General features: G+C 35.4%; 2 protein-coding genes across 2 annotated transcripts; one reads left to right on the forward strand and one right to left on the reverse strand.

The window, feature by feature from the left end:
* Positions 1-193: 193 nt before the first annotated feature.
* On the reverse strand, positions 194-1602 carry LOC139869953 (costars family protein At4g33640-like). Its single transcript, XM_071857800.1, has 2 exons — positions 1522-1602; positions 194-361 (listed from the first exon to the last, which is right to left on the reverse strand). The coding sequence occupies exons 1-2, from the start codon at positions 1600-1602 to the stop codon at positions 194-196; spliced, it is 249 nt and encodes an 82-aa protein (XP_071713901.1).
* Positions 1603-9363: 7761 nt separating this feature from the next.
* On the forward strand, positions 9364-11815 carry LOC139871132 (GATA transcription factor 28-like). The gene is made up of 7 exons (XM_071858869.1): positions 9364-10040; positions 10137-10220; positions 10314-10447; positions 10585-10686; positions 10848-10953; positions 11582-11656; positions 11738-11815. The coding sequence occupies exons 1-7, from the start codon at positions 9504-9506 to the stop codon at positions 11813-11815; spliced, it is 1116 nt and encodes a 371-aa protein (XP_071714970.1). The 5' UTR covers positions 9364-9503.
* Positions 11816-17354: the final 5539 nt, after the last annotated feature.

Here is a 17354-nt window from a genome sequence, read left to right on the forward strand (position 1 = left end):
GTCGGACTAATTCAAGATCCTAACTAGTCGGACTAGCCCTTATGAACTCAACATAACCGCGAACACAACAAACATACAATGTACAAACACCTAGTGTTTATTAAAATATTGTTTTGTAAACATGCTATACAAAAGTAACCTGATTACAAGATATAATCAAACTTATGTAGCAGGTTGTGATCCATCATTCTACTTATGGGGTTGATTTGAGTACAATTTCAACATTGTCATGAACGCCTTGTAGCAGTAGCTCTCCGTCATATGTTAAGACTTTTCGTTTCTTGGCCGCCCTTAGTGTCCCAACTAGTGCTTCAAAAATGTTTGCACACCTGTCGTCATTAAACAGCACGCCGAATGTCACCTACATGATCCAACATCCAGAAATGAGTTCAATAACAAGATATAAAGACTCTATCTCGATGTTAACTGAAGCAAATGTCAAACCTATTTGGACTTGGGTTGCGTTTGATATAACATAATGACCAAGTGTTGAATGGTAATTTAAATATTAACAATTCAAAGATTTTGACTAAATTTGATTCTGAATAACAAAAACTTGTTTGATTATTATTCTATACACTATGAATGAGTAGAATTAACGTATTGACTTTGTACATGAATGAATAAAAATATAATTGTTTATTTTTTTTTTTGGACATCAGTTTGGGATCACCCATGGGGACTTAACCACCCACGCGTTCATCTCCCGTAGTTGCATAACCCGCCCCCAACTACTGCCCTGGAGGAAACCCGGACCAATCCGAGGGCATGGCCGGTAAAACCCCCTCCCCGCTGCCCCCGCACTAAGCGAAAGGCGACATGGGTGGATACTTCACGTCAGGGATAACATTCAGTGCAATGTTGCAGCCCAGCGGAGTCGAACTCCTGACCTCTCGCTAAGAGAGGCAGACCACTACCAGCTTACCTACAACTCAATGTTAATATAATTGTTTGATAATTGTTTTGGGTATAGATTAATTAAGGGTATATTGAAGATTAATTGAGGTGTTGAATGGTTAATTGAGTATTTAACTCTGAATGATTCAACGAAAAAATTTTAATCGTTCATCATCATTTGTCATTTAAAAGTTACAAACAAACGCATTGAATATTTAAGAGTTCGGTACCCAGTGCTAATCATCTCATTCTGCCGTAATCAAACACAACCTTAATGACACAACATAAATATTTGACAACTAATTGTTTTATTTAACAAGAACTTAAATCTTGTTTGCACAATCAACATTTCTAATTTAGCATCTATAATAAGCTTTAAGATCCTACGTATATTGTATTGTTAACATAAACATGTACAAATCCAGATATCTTACTATAAACATTTTTTGTTTTTGCATGTACCCTATCATCGCCTAAAATTGTAAAATATATTGAATTGTAATGTACAGATATATTACATTTATGTAAATCAGGATGCAAGTCAAGAAAACAGAAATGAGATATCGATCAAACATTATATTTTGAATGTGTATTATATTTTGAATGTGTGGGGATAAACATTACCTTGTAGGATCCATCATTTTGTTTGCGGCCAAGTCGTTTGATTTCTTGTTTTAGTTGTTCAATCTCTTCGTCTACGTTCATGTTTTTTGTTAACGTTTGTCGAGTTTTCAGGTAATCTATGTTCAATGCATACACCCCTCAATTTATATGTTCCTATATTTTAAATTTTTAATCTTCTGTTAAACAGAAATATTGTAATAAATTTGTTAATGGTTGTTGTTAATATGTGTTGATGTTGATTGTTCTTTTTTTATTTTGAAAGTCAAATGTACATACTCAACACGATTTTTTACACGAATATATATATATATATATAGGGGCAGGATCAATGGGGAAGTAACCAATCGGGGAGAAGCAAAAAAAAAAATTCGTTTTTTTTGGAAATTTTTTTTTCCGGCATCAAGATCACACGAAAATATGAACATTTAGAAGAGACACTTCGTGATGAATGTCATTATTTAGGCGGAAAAACGATCGACAAAAATAACATTCAAGATAATATTGTTCGTAAAGAATATGAACGTTTTTTTTTTTTTTTTTTTCATTTTTTGTGAAGTAAAATTTATCCCGATTTAGAGTTTAGGGTTTAGGGTTTGGTGTTTTGGGTTTATTCCATAAACCCAAAACACCAAACCCTAAACCCTGAACTCTAAACCGTTCGTGTTAAAAACTCAATCTAAACCCTAAATCTAAACCATAAACCCTAAATTTCTAAACCCTAATATCTAAACCCCAATAGCTAAAACCTCAACATACGCTCGAAAAACGCGATAATTGTTATATATTACTTCTTCGAGCGTTTTCCCGCGAAAATAAAAACATTTATCACAAAGTGTCTCTACTAAATGTTCATATTTTCATCTCATCTATAATGTTCGTGAACAAAGTTTTTTCAAAAAACGAAAAAAAAAAAAAAGGTTTTTGCTTCCCCCGCTTCCCCCCGATTGGTTACTTCCCTCTTGATCCTACCCCTATATATATATATATATATATATATATATATATATATATATATATATATATATATATATATATATATATATATATATATTGTCCATCCGAATACTTAAAACCATAAACTCAAAGTCAGATGGATATCTCGATACCGCTAAATCATTCACCTGTTAATTGTTGTTGATTAATTAATAAGGATTCAAAAATAATTTGGATATATTACATACCGTGTAATAAATTTCTTAAATAGAAGACATTTCTTCATTTAACTATCACTACTTATATTTGGTTGATATGAGTAAGTTTTTTTACTAAAGAAACAAAACAAAATTGGAATACAATTTTTTCAAATAACAAGCGGTTGGTCTGGTGAAAATGACTCGTCTTCTCATATGTTGTCCTGGTAGACGTCTTGCATTTGGGTCTCACTCGAGGAGGGTTTATCACACGTGATGCCCGATGAACAACCAATACAACATCAAAACGATCAATGTACACCAATTAATAGGTAAAATGACTAATATAGATACTAATTTGACGTTAAATACAGATCTTTAAGCAAGATCAAAGAAGGAAGAGTAAACTCAATGAATCAAAGTTTAATCAATATTATTAAATAAACGTCGAGATTCATGATTGGTTTAAACAGCGAAACATTGTTGGCCACGGGATGATCGAGCATGATCTCCCCCCGCCTCTGGATCAGCGAAAAAACGACTCATCAGGTTAGGGTTTACACACATAACTCTTAAACTCTAATGAAACATATGAACTGTATATATAGGTCTGCACTAGACATTCACACGAATATGTCTCATTCACACAAATGTTTCTTTGACTGATTAGTTTCATGTATTTACTATTTTCTATGTGTAAATTTAATGATAAATGTTCCCAATTTATTCGTCCAACGAGAGCCACATAAAATATACATCGGTCACAATTTATTGAAATAAAGTTAACACATATAAATGATTGTTTTTTACTTTTATTTAAAGGAAATTAGATAATTAGATATTAGATAATAGATAATTATGTGAGTTATAACAAAAGTTTGTTTTGCTACAATATGTGGGAGCTTGCTTCGTCTCCAAAACTCTTTTTTAGAATAGTCTACAAACGCAAATATAATGAATATAAAACTAATATTATGAAACATTAATAAGTTATTTGAGTTTAATAAAATATATAAAAAATGATTTTTCTAAATATAGATTTTAAAGGTTACTTTTAAAAAATTTAGACATTCATGAAATATTTGTACTTTAATGATAATTACATACTACTCCTAACTTTTTTTTTAACACTCAAAAATAACTTTAAAAAAATAAAACGATCCCTAGCAAGGCGCTAAAGGATGATTACAAATGAATAGCAAGCCACAAGTTCCAATTTAAAATTAAGTGACTTCTATTTTTAATCCAACGAAAAGAATACATTCTAATAACATCAAATAAACTACTTCTAGAACAAAAAGAATCTTGAAAAACAACATCGTTCCTGTAACTCCATAATGCCCACAAAGTAGTAATCGTAACTGCAACGATCCGGTTCTTTGAAGTGCTCGATAACCTGATGCCTTCTAACCAAACCACAAACGAGTCCCGTGAAGCTAAAACTGGCATACCACAACCGAGCCAAATTCGAATTTTGTGCCAAATATCACGAGCCACAATACAATCAAAAAATAAATGGTCTCTCGTTTCAACACCATTATTACAAACGGGACCAACAATAGAATCAACATCTATTCCTTTCGCGGAAAGGTTCCAACGAACAGGAATACGATCTAAACGAAAGCGCCACAAAAAAATATTTATTTTACGCGGGACAAATTTAAACCAAGTCGTACTTACATGGGATGATGGAAGATGACGACTATCAATAATATGTCTCGCATTCTTAACAGTGTAAATCCCCTCCTTATGTGACCAACAAACCCAAGAATCTGACTTATCAACAATCATGGGAGTGCCTATCAATTCGATCAGAGAAGAAAAAAGGTGGGCGCTTCTGCTACCTGTGAAATCTCGAGACAAATTAAAATGCCAAGACCCATTAACAACTTTGGAAACAATAGTTCCGTTCGGGTCGGAATCAAGGTGGAACAATCTATTAAAACGAGTAGCTAGAGGAACGTTACTAATTCATAAATCGTGCCAAAAGCGAATAGATTCTCCATTCCCGAATGCCATCTTAATCATATCCGAAGGCAGCAGCTCGTCTCGAATACACACATTGCAGCATGAAACAATATTGTTCCACGTGCTGCTGAAACCCGTCGTCTTTTCAAAGACATCACCATGAATGGACTTCATAATTTTTACCCACATATCATTCGGTTTCGTAAGATATCTCCATCTCCATTTAAAAATTATAGCTAGATTAAATGCTTTGAGACTCCCGATATTAAGGCCACCTTTGTCAAATGAGGCAATAACTTGATCCCATTTAACCCAAGATAGTTTTTTAATCGAATTACTACCACCCCAAAAAAATCTAGCCCGGATCGATTCTAAGCATTTAAGAACAGTTTCGGGACATTTAAAAAGAGACATAAAATATATCCCGAGACTACCCATGACCGACTTGATCAAAGTGAGTCTACCACCTGCTGAAATAAGACTAGCTTTCCAATTAGACAATTTAGAGTGAAACCTATCAAGTAAAGAATCCCAATTGGAAATGTGTTTCATATTTGCTCCTATAGGAACACCATGATAAGTGGTCGGAAAAACACCTACCCGAGTGCCCAACGCGTTTGCAAGACAATTAACCTCTTGATCAGAAACACCAATGCCGAACAAATGAGACTTTTACACATTTAGTTTAAGTCCCGAAACGCGGTAAAAAATTTCCAAAACAAGCAGGATACGTTTAAGTTCAATATTATTCCACTCGAAAAAAATAACGACATCATCCGAATAAATAAAGTGAGAAAGGTGGATCTTATCTGCCCCAATATGAATCCCTCGAATATAATTAAGCTCCATAGCACGTTGAAATGCGAGGTGTAAACCCTTCATAACGATGATGAACAAGAAAGGGCTTAAGGGATCACCATGTCTTAATCCTCTCTTTATCGAAAATTCTCGAGTAGGACTGCCATTTACCAAAACCGACGTTCTAGCAGAAAAAAGACAACCTTTGATCCATGAACACCATTCATCACCAAAACCGAGAGACGAGAGCATAAATAACAAATACTCCCAGTTAATTGAATCGTATGCTTTTTCAAAATCGACTTTAAACATCAACATCTTCTTATTCTTAGGGGGTGTTTGGATTTGCGTTTTGAAAATCGATTATGCGTTTTGGATAATCATAATCAAATAATTAGCTGTTGTAAAACGTGATGTAGATGAGTAGTGTTTGGATTAGATTTTGCATTTTGATATCGCACAGTGGCGTAGCCACATGGAACTTTATGGGGTCAAATGACACCATTCAAATGTTACCAATTAGTCAATTTACCTTTAAACTTTGAGCGTAAATATTTATAAAAAAGTAATTGACCCCATTCTTTTCCTTAAAAGATTTTACGTAAATGAAAATGAGAGACAAATTACTTCGAAAATTGAAGGCCCATTAACCTGTCCAGTAGAAGATATTTATGTAATTTAATTTGTTAAATGTTATTATTAAGACTAGTTATAGTTATACATAAGTACAATTTAAAAAAAAAAAAAACATTCAAACATTGATTAATTTATATACTCAGTTTTATAATTTAATGCTTATATGAAATTTTGTGATATCTAATTCTACTCCTTTAATAAAAACATTTTGTATATAAACATTTTTTCTTGAGATGTTCCTCAGATATACAATATTGAATTTTTACCATAATCAAAATGATAAATTTAGAAAGTTTGTTCTCTTTATTAGTTTAAAAACAAGACTTATTTTTGAAACCACGTAAACACGATGCTTGTTGACACCATTGATTGAGAATCCTGGCTTCGCCACTGATATCGCAATAATTAGATAATAATCGGTTTTTAAGTGTTTGGAAAAATAAGATTATCCAACACCTAATTTATAAAATGACTAAAATAAACATGATATTGTTAAGATCAATTTAACATGTAAAAAATTATGTTTCTTCACGTGTACCTTTTATGTAACATATACTCTGTAATGTTTATTAACGTAATTGTTTGTGCCATGCAACAATAATATTAATGTATTAGAGTAATTAATAATAATTGATGACGTAGGGTTTTGGCCCAATTAGGGTCTACGCAATTAATTTGGGCCCCAAGTCAAGTAACCCTAATTCCCATCTATAAATATGGGGCAAAACCTACATCAAGTTCACAATCTCCCAATCGCATACATCTCATACGGTCATTCGATCACACCGCAACTCCTCCACCACCGCAATTCCGCAACGCATACGGCAGTTCTCGCCGGATCTTCTCCACGATAGTCTTCACGATCGCAACACTAGGGTTTTTACCTACGGGTCTTGTAGGGTTTTTTCTCCCTTTGCCGTCGATAGGGTCCGACTATCGACCGGCGGGCAATTCGTTGGCCACCCTCCCGAGATCATCATCTCGGGTACGGGTTATTCACGGTAACCGGACCGGAGATCAAAGACGTTGACGCCTAAAAAAACACTTTCGCATTGCTGTTCGTGTGTAGGTTTTCCCTTGGAAAAAATATGCATGAACAATTGGCGCCCACCGTGGGGCACGATGCATTATGTCTCGTGTTTCTACCGTCTATCGTTCGGTTTGAGAAGGTTTGTCTTTTCTTATTGAGCTTTTAATTCGTTATATGCGGTTTAAGTACATGAATATTTAGCGCAGATGTTCGCTCGCTTGCGCAACTGTCCACACGCTTTTGTCCAGGTTACGCACGCTTTGCGCACAGTTGTTCGCGACTTTAGACGCAATATTCATGCGGTTTTACGCATGCTAATTCATGCGGTTTCCCCACGCATTCTGCATGCGGTTTTTTGCGCATATGTTCGCGGGTTTACGCACAGTTGTTTGCGCAGGCTCCTGTGAACTTATTTTCCGCAGCATAATGAGAAGTTCGATACGATACTTGACAAAAATATCATACCGAACTTGGGGGACTTGATGACGTAGGGTTTTGGCCCAATTAGGGTCTACGCAATTAACTTGGGCCCCAAGTCAAGTAACCCTAATTCCCATCTATAAATATGGGGCAAAACCTACATCAAGTTCACAATCTCCCAATCGCATACATCTCATACGGTCATTCGATCACACCGCAACTCCTCCACCACCGCAATTCCGCAACGCATACGGCAGTTCTCGCCGGATCTTCTCCACGATAGTCTTCACGATCGCAACACTAGGGTTTTTACCTACGGGTCTTGTAGGGTTTTTTCTCCCTTTGCCGTCGATAGGGTCCGACTATCGACCGGCGGGCAATTCGTTGGCCACCCTCCCGAGATCATCATCTCGGGTACGGGTTATTCACGGTAACCGGACCGGAGATCAACGACGTTGACGCCTAAAAAAACACTTTCGCATTGCTGTTCGTGTGTAGGTTTTTCCTTGAAAAAAATATGCATGAACAATAATATACGGAGTAATATAGTAACAACTGAAAGAAAAAAAGTTTATCTCATGTACTGATAATGCATATGCTCATTGCATTACGCTCCAATGTACTTCATTCTTATTTTTAATGAAACTTCTGCTTGCCTTCCAAAAAAAAATAACCGAAAGAAAAAAAAACGACGATATATTATATAACCATTGCCATGTAAGATCATAATCGCATTGAAAAAGTAAGTTCAAAATTAAAATATCTTATTTTACTAAATCAAGTGAATACTAGTGGCATATAAATTCTCAGTCACTTATAGTCACCGAGACCGAGGGTGACTATGGTAATTTTAAACATGCATACCAATAAATCTAAAACTGCGTTTTCCTGCAGTGACCCTTGCCTCACTGTTTCAAAACTGCGTTTTTAAGAGAACAAATCGCAAATAATCAACTTTGAAAATTGTTTTGCCAAACACTATAAACTAATTATTTGCATTTGCAAAACGCAGTAATCAAAAAATTATCTTCAAATCGCATTCCCAAACACCCTCTTACTCTTGTACCGAGCTATAATCTCACTCAACATTAGAGGTCCGTCAAGAATTTGACGACCCGTAATGAAAGCCGATTGAACGGGGCTTATGATTCTATCGATAACATTTTGCAATCTATTGGTCAAAATTTTGGTGACCACTTTATAAAAACAGCAGACTTAAGAGATAGGACGAAAATCACTTATAAGCATCGGATTGGCCGTCTTTGGAATTAAAGAAAAAATGCTTGCACCCCGAGGCATGATACATGAAGAGAAAAAACACCTTATATCTCTAAAAAAATCGCCTTTAAATAAGTCCCAAAAATATTTCAAGAAACGAAACGAAATACCATCCGGGCTGGGAGCTCATACTACTCCCAATTAACTCAATGTATAAAATATTTAAACATAAATTTAGTTGTTAATTATAGCCCTCATGAGTCATGACGTTGTACCTCTTCTTTATCGATAAGATTCTCATTATTTGAAGTCTCAGGCGAAAGAGATAAGGGCGATGGACCGAACATGTTCTATCCTCGACCTCCATGCATCATTAGTAATCTCAATTCGCTTTCTGGTCTTTATAGCTTGTACAAATGATCTAAGAATCGATGAGTGTAAGTACGGGATACTCGTGAGTCATTCATGACTATGGTTAAACAAATCTATAAAATATACCTTTGTTTAACAAGTACTAACATAAAACGTTACACAGGGGATGCCAACGGTACAAGTCATTAAGCTTGTTCTCAACTTCTCATCCGTACACTCATAAAAAATCCCCATTCATTACAAAACTACAAATTAGGGCTCCAAAAATCTACCTTTTTTTTTTTTTCTCCTTTCTTATCTCCTTCAATAATTTCCATTAATTATTTAAAAATAGTTTAATTACTGTTTTTCGATTGATGAATCTGATGGTAGTATCGTGTTTCTAGGGTTTTAATTTACTCAATTGCAGAATGTCAGAAGCTGATATCAATAATCAACAACATCTTCATCATCATCATCATCATACTCCCATTCAATCTTCGATTTACGACACCGTTAATTTACAACCCACCAATTTACATCATCATCAACAACAGCAGCAACATGGAATTAATATAAATAATAACAATATTAATCAGCATCAGCATCATATGGTTGTACAGGAAGAAGAGGATGCTGATGATGTAGGTGATAATGAAGATAATGATGATGATGATGATGTTGCTGGTGGTGGTGGTGAAGAAGAATCAATTGATAACCATAGCCATAACCAGATCCGTTATCATCAACATCATCATGTTTTACCTAATAGTGGTGGTGGTTTACAAACAGGAATGGAAGAAATGAATGTTGTTCAGCAGCAGCATGCTTTGTATGTACCTGAAACTGATATTCAACCTCTTAATGGTAGTGGCTGTGCTGTTGGTGGTGCTGCTGCTGCTGCTGATCAGCTTACTTTGTCGTTTCAAGGCGAAGTATATGTCTTTGATGCTGTTTCACCTGAAAAGGTTTAAAATTTGATTATTTCATATTTTGTGTGTGTATGTATACAAGCAATAACCTAATACTAATATGTTTTATTATAAATATTAATGATTGCTTAGGTGCAAGCTGTGTTATTGTTATTGGGTGGGTATGAAGTACCTACTGGTGCTCCTACTATGGGGATTCCACCTCAAAACCAAAGAGTATGATTACAGGATATTGTTTTGTGCAAGTTTTGTAATTTAGGCATTTTTGTTTGTTCTAGCTTTATTTTGATTTTTGTGTTAAATGTGTAGAGTTTGACTGAATTTCCTACAAGGTCGAGTCAACCACAGAGGGCTGCTTCTTTGAGTCGGTTCAGGGAGAAGAGAAAAGAAAGATGCTTTGATAAGAAAATTCGTTATAGCGTACGGAAGGAAGTTGCTCTTAGGTATTAGAGTTTGAGTTCAATATGTTTTTTTATTAGAGTTCAGGGTCAACTAATAACACTATATAATCAGAAACTAAAACTGACAAATGGTTAGATAAGTTAAGTAACCATCAGTAACTATCTGTTTATACTCCCAGAATGCAGCGTAAAAAAGGCCAGTTTACATCATCCAAGGCTATCTCCGATGAAGCAGCTAAATCGGATTATAATGGTGGTTCTAGCCAAGATGAAGAAACAATGTGAGTGACTTCTTTGTCATGATTGTTTTCAAGCTTTACTTGTCTTTATTATTAGCCCGTTTCTTAAAGTAGTTGCTTTGAGCTTGATTATTGTCAATTGCTACTTTTTTTGTGAATCTGCAACTCAAACTCCTTTTGCTTATTTTTGTTACTTTTGGCAGATGTCTACACTGTGGAATCAGCTCAAAGTCCACTCCAATGATGCGTCGTGGTCCTTCTGGCCCAAGAACATTGTGCAATGCATGTGGACTCAAATGGGCCAACAAGGTTTGTAAGCTTCCATTTTATTCTGTGAGTTTGTGCTTTAAAATTGTATTGACATGCTATATTCACTTGGAAACATGCCATCTACTTTTGAAGAGTTGTATGTATGAGTTTTTATTGTATTTTCTGTTGGTTTATATCACATCACATCGTATGTGATGCATGTTTGGGATGTGGTTTCAACATATTGAATGAGTTTGATCATTGGTTCTTAGTGGGTGTTTGGATGTGCATTTTAAACATTAGCCTTTAGTAGCAAAACTGTTCTTCCTAGGAGTTAATATCTTAAATGATCAAGAAGGACGCTATTGTAAATAGAGAAGATCTCTTTAAATGGAGTATAATATGCCCAAACTATTGTAATAAAATGGTTAAGCATGTGATTTTGGCTTATTCCAGATGGAATGAAAATTGTTGCTTAACCCTTAAATAATGGTTCAAGACTTTCAAAAGGGAAAAATTAGACATTGTCCTCTGTAATTGTCATTGTTGTGCATAGCATTAAGGTTCTAAAAGGCCATAGTTGGGGTGTAGTCAGCCATGGATTATTTGGTTGAACTGTTAATTTCATCTCTCTTTTTTTCTTGTCTTTATGACGTGATGATTGACTTTTGGGTACCGACTTGTGTAGGGAGCTCTACGAGACCTTAACAAGGTATCAGCATCAGGGGCTCCCGACCCGACTGGAAAGACTATTGAGCAGCAGGTACACACTCATATTAATTTTATTAAGTCAACGTATTTCTTCTGTTTCGTCAATCGTGATGCAACTTGAGTTTCTTTGCAGAGTGATAGGGAAGTAAACGTTGCTGATGCTATAAATGGGAATGCTGTAATGGTCCCTAATAATAGAGGAGACAATTGAAAGGTGAAAAGTTTTTCTATAGACGTTGCAGCCAATTCAGATATTGAAGAAGTTGTCAATAAGAGAATGTGTTGCATTGATAAACTCAGAGTAGTTGGAAAGATTGTAGATATTTATTCACAACTTGAGGTACATGAGAATGTATTGTTCTTGTATTTTTTAGGTTTTTTATAGATTTGGGATGTAATTTATAAATTTGGCTATTTGTATCCTCAGAGCTCACTTCATTGAACATGTAATACATTTGACTCATTGTTTGGTCGTCACTTTTTACCTTTTTCAACATGTCTTCTACATATAGACAAATGACTATTGACCCGTTGACCGTTGACTTTGTGCTATAGGTAAGATAAGGTGATGAGGTTTTCCTTGTTCAGGTTAATCTGAGAGCGTGAGTATTTTTACTCTAGTCTAGTGTACGCAGCCTAACCAGATTAATCTGTGATCATTTCAAACCCTTCCCTGACCTCCAACCACTAGGCTCTTAATGATGGTTAGGTCTTATGGATGTCATCTGAGTGGTGGGTTGCAAGCTCACTTAACATGAGTAAGGTGGAGAGGTCTCTAGATTTTGCAAGGCCATACTTAATATGAGTAAGGTGGAGAGCTCTCTAGATTTTGCAAGGCCATGCTTAGATAATCCTAGGGATGAGCATTAGTACTCGAATTCCCAGTACCGTATTCGTACCGTACCGGTACCGTACCGAACCGGTACTGTACCGCTACAGTCGGTACGGTATTTGGTTCTCATATATTTTGTAAATTTGAATGTGGTACTTTCGGTACGATACCGGTATTTTCCCTATTCGGTACCCGGTACCGCGTTACATAAATTATACATATAGGCTATTCATAAATATAGTAAGGTCTGATGTAACTTTTTTTTAAACAGCAAGGTTTTATTACATTATAACAATCGATTATATACTACAGTAGTATGAGAATGAAAAATGAAAACATTGACCCATGTCCATGACAATTATAGTTACATTACAGTAGCATATAGATACTAATCCAGTAAACACGACATCTGATGTTGAGAGAGCAGGTAGGTATAAATAAATTATTTATAGCTAAATTAATTATTCATGTTATCTATAAATTATTTATATTGATAAATACACATAAAACTTACGATTACTCATGTTTAAGTAATGTTTAAGTTATTATATGTAGAGTTGCATGTGATAGTTTGAAAAACTACTCATTATTTACACCTTGTTAACGATTACGAAACATAATTGAAATGTTGATAGGGCTTAAGCTTTTTAAAACATGTATGAATTGAAACTTTTAGTAATTTTTATATTTAATTTGGTACCATATAGGTACAGTACCTATTTTTACCGTACTCGTACCGGAACTGTAACGGTACCGACCCGATAATAATGATACGGTATTCGGTACTCATTTTTGGATGAAAAAAGATAACGGTACCAACCGGTACGGTTCGGTATCGGTACAGTATCATGCTCATCCCTAGATAATCCCGAGGCAAACAGAAATTGTTTGTTGATATGCATTAGTAAGTAAATAGATCACAGCTAAAAGACACTGTGATGGTTTTTTTCAACATGGCACACATTTTTTTGGCAAGCAAATAGATTATCAGTGCGTACGGGTTGGAATTGAGCTTTATAAACTCCAACCCAACCCATTTATATTGCTCGGCGATATGCTTCGTTACTATTTGCAGTTGATATGTTCTTAATTTTTTTCTTCAATTTATTGATATCGAAATCATGAGTTGTATTCATTTGCATCCTTAATTTAAGTTGAGATTCAAGGATAAATCTCAGCCCTTGAATAAGATTTTCATCACATGTGATTGAATTTACAATCACGTGTGATTGAATTTGACATGCAGAATCACATGTGATTAACTTTTACTGAATTATACTGATGATGAACACTAGTGAGCGCGAGTCTTCATATGAACTTGAAGAGTGACTTTTCGAATCAAACACTTTCAAGCTATGATTCCTTCGTCATAGTTGTTCAAAATCAATCCATAAACACTCGTGAATCATTAACTGGAGCTACAGCATCACATAATTCATGGATTTAATGATTAACACAAACAGTTTACTTTCTTTCGAACCTTTGACCTTGAAATTCGAATTCGTTTCTTCGATTTAGGAACTGAGATTTTGAAGATAGTTTCACGATGAGATTGTGAACACTTCTACATTTTCACATTTCCTCAAATCGTTCCTGATTGATTCGGAGACCTAATCGCCTTCTCTTTGAAGAACGAAGAACACGAATCAAATAGCTTCAAATTCGTTGTTGTTGATTCAATTGATGATGAATGATGTTTAGGATTATGATGTAGATCATGTATTTCAGCTCAATTCATGTAAGGATATTAGGACCCAAAACAACGCAAGTGATTCAACAAGATCACTCACCGATAGTAATTCTACAAGATTACTAACCCACTTAATGAACGAAAGATTATAAATGCAAGAAATGTAAATCGACACAAGAGATAACGTGGTTATATGCAATCGTTGTGATTGCTTTAGTCCACGGACCAACTAGAGAATGTATTTACTGAATATTTGTGGTGTGTTTACAATGAGTTACAAGAGGGTCTATTTATAGAATGGTTTAAGGAGTAAGCTAAAAACAATTCCTTGAAGCTTCGTGTGAGTTTCCTGGAATCTTACCTCTAATTGTTTAAAGTTCTCCATATCTCCAACAGTCTCCCACTTGGAGACTTTGAACAAACCCAACCTTCGTCAACCCAAAATATCAACGATCTAACCAAGAACGTTAAACCACCATTATACAGCCAAACTCCATTTGGGACACGCACACTCAACACATACTTCGGATGAGCAGACTTTCGATACAAGGACTTCAACACTACTTGTTAGAATTGAAACATTAACTCTCTAATTCTCTAGTTGGGGTCTTCTCTCATCAATTCATTAGAAGACCAATTGAGGTAATGCAAAACCTCAATTTCTCTGTCGTAACAACCTTAGTAAACATATCAGCAGGATTCTTCGTACCAAGGATTTTCTCCAATAATAAAGTACCATCATTTATATGTTGTCGAATAAAATGATACCTTAACTTAATGTGTTTCGTACGACTATGAAACACCGGATTCTTCCCAAGATGTATTGCACTTTGATTAACACAATACAAGACACAATAGTTTTGTCTTTTACCCAACTCACCTAAGAAGTTTTTCAATCAAACAAGCTCTTTAGAAGCTTCTGCAATAGCCATATATTCGGCTTCGGTGGTTGATAAAGCAACATTCATTTGTAGTCGAGACATCCAACTTGTAACACCCCAGCTTAACATGACCACAATATTGTCCGCTTTGCCCGCAGGCGCACGGCTTTTTCTTGGCGACCACACACGAGAAGCACTTTCCCAGGAGGTCACCCATCCTGGTTGTGATGACCCGAAAAATTTCGACTAATTTAAACCAATTCTCTATATGATTTATTATTTTGGCACGTTAAACAAAGTCTGTTAGATTGAGTCTCAAAATTTTAGAACTGTTTCATATATACTGTAACGACCCGGCTTTTTCGACTTGCTTTTGTGCCTTGTGTTTTTGCGAAACTGCGTATTTGTGCGTACTGTGTTACTTTATACTCTGGAAACTTGATTTACGTGGTTTACTTCCATTTATATATTAAAACGTGCCTTAAAGTACGTAGGATACATAACTTGATCATTGGAAGCCTTTATAACCGTTAGTGTTATTTGACGTTTCGAATAAACCGCGAACTTGCGCGCACGTTTAACTTTTGTCATAATCGGAATATTATGACTGCGAAATATTAATTATTATTTTATAATAATAATTACCTGGGTTTTTAGATGCTTAATTACGCGTAGTAATTTAATTATGCACAATAGTTAGTCTTGTTGGACTTTCTACCTTGTTGGGCTCAAGCCCACCCTACTCTAGCTAGTGACCCAATTAATTAGCCCTTGTCCATGTCATCAATCCTTGTCAAATTCCTTACTTATAAATACTAGCCCTTGTCCATGTCATCAATCCTTGTCAAATTCCTTGCTTATAAATACTAGCCCTTGTCCATGTCATCAATCCTTGTCAAATTCCTTGCTTATAAATACTAGCCATTTACCTCTCATTCAAATCACTTGCTCATTTGGTTTTCACACACACTTGTTCTTTCTTTCTTCCCTTTCTAGTATTGCTTGTAAGTCTTCTTTTTCTTCTTCTTTTCCTTTCATTTTCGTGGCCATCATCATCATTTTATGGAGATCAAAGTTCCTTTTAGCTTTGATCTTGCTTATATCTTGTTGATTCAAGCATGAATCTTTCAAGAACATGGAAGATTCAAGCTTTCTAGCTTTGAATCTTCACCAACTTTGTAGATTCATCTTTCTTTTACTTTAATCTTGTTATTTTGTGATAAAGATTCAAACTTTTGTTTGTTATCTTCATATATCTTAAAATCCAAGCTTTATGCTTCAAGATCTTCAAGAACACTAAAGGTTCAAGCTTTCTAGCTTTGTGACCTTATAAATTGTGTGAAAGGGATCCAAGCTCTCTAGCTTAGGGTTCCATCACCTCTTTTGACTTGGATCATGTTCATACTTGTTTGATTGATGTAAAGTTTGTAACTTTGTTGTGTTAAGACTAAGGATATGATGTAACCTTGGTTCATCATTCATCTAAGACTCTTAAATGAGTTGTGTTACCACTTGGTCTTAACATATTGTGTATTGATGGTAGAATCTTGGTCAAAAGTGATGCTAAACCATCAACGAGTTGTACACTTGAAGCTACAAGCATCAAGGATGAGAACCGTGATGAGCATCAAGCACCAAGAACCTCACCGGAGCACTTGTCCACTAATTTTCGTATATGATCAGACCACCTGGGCTACTGGAAAGTTTATTTTCAGTTAGTTCGGTTCGAGTAGATGATTTTCCGTTTATGCCTCGTCTTAATCCGAGTTACGGTTTAGGATTTATGGCTCTCCGAGAGTCACTACACCCTATTAACGTTGTGCTGAAATTTCTGACCTACTCGCACTTAAACCGTCGTCACGGTCGAACGAAGACGAGTTAGGTTCTGAAAATTGGTCAGCGGTTAGGGGACTCACATACGGAGCCATAGCCACTGACTATTCATCTTTTCAATTTACGTAGAGGTCGTAGCAGCTGACCGAAGTCAGCCTATTGTTTCGATCTCTATTCTTGTCGAACTTACTTAGCTTTTATGATAATGAATGATGATGATGATGACACTTAAACTTATTTTATGCACTATTAGAATTTATAAAAACAACCTACTGACCTAGTAACCCTTGATTTAGGTTGACGACCTTTCGGACCGACTTACTACTTGCGTACTTTCATTACCGACTTTACCGCTTTTATCACTGTGAGTTATAGCATTCCCTTTTTACTTTAACTTATTTTGGGAACTGAGAATACATGCGGATTTTATGTTTTACATACTAGGCACGAGTACTTAAACTTATATATGTGTGGGTTATATAACGGCAGAAACATTCCCTTTAGCTCGGTAACG

Source organism: Rutidosis leptorrhynchoides, chromosome 10, assembly GCF_046630445.1.
Source record: "Rutidosis leptorrhynchoides isolate AG116_Rl617_1_P2 chromosome 10, CSIRO_AGI_Rlap_v1, whole genome shotgun sequence".
NCBI lineage: Eukaryota > Viridiplantae > Streptophyta > Magnoliopsida > Asterales > Asteraceae > Rutidosis > Rutidosis leptorrhynchoides.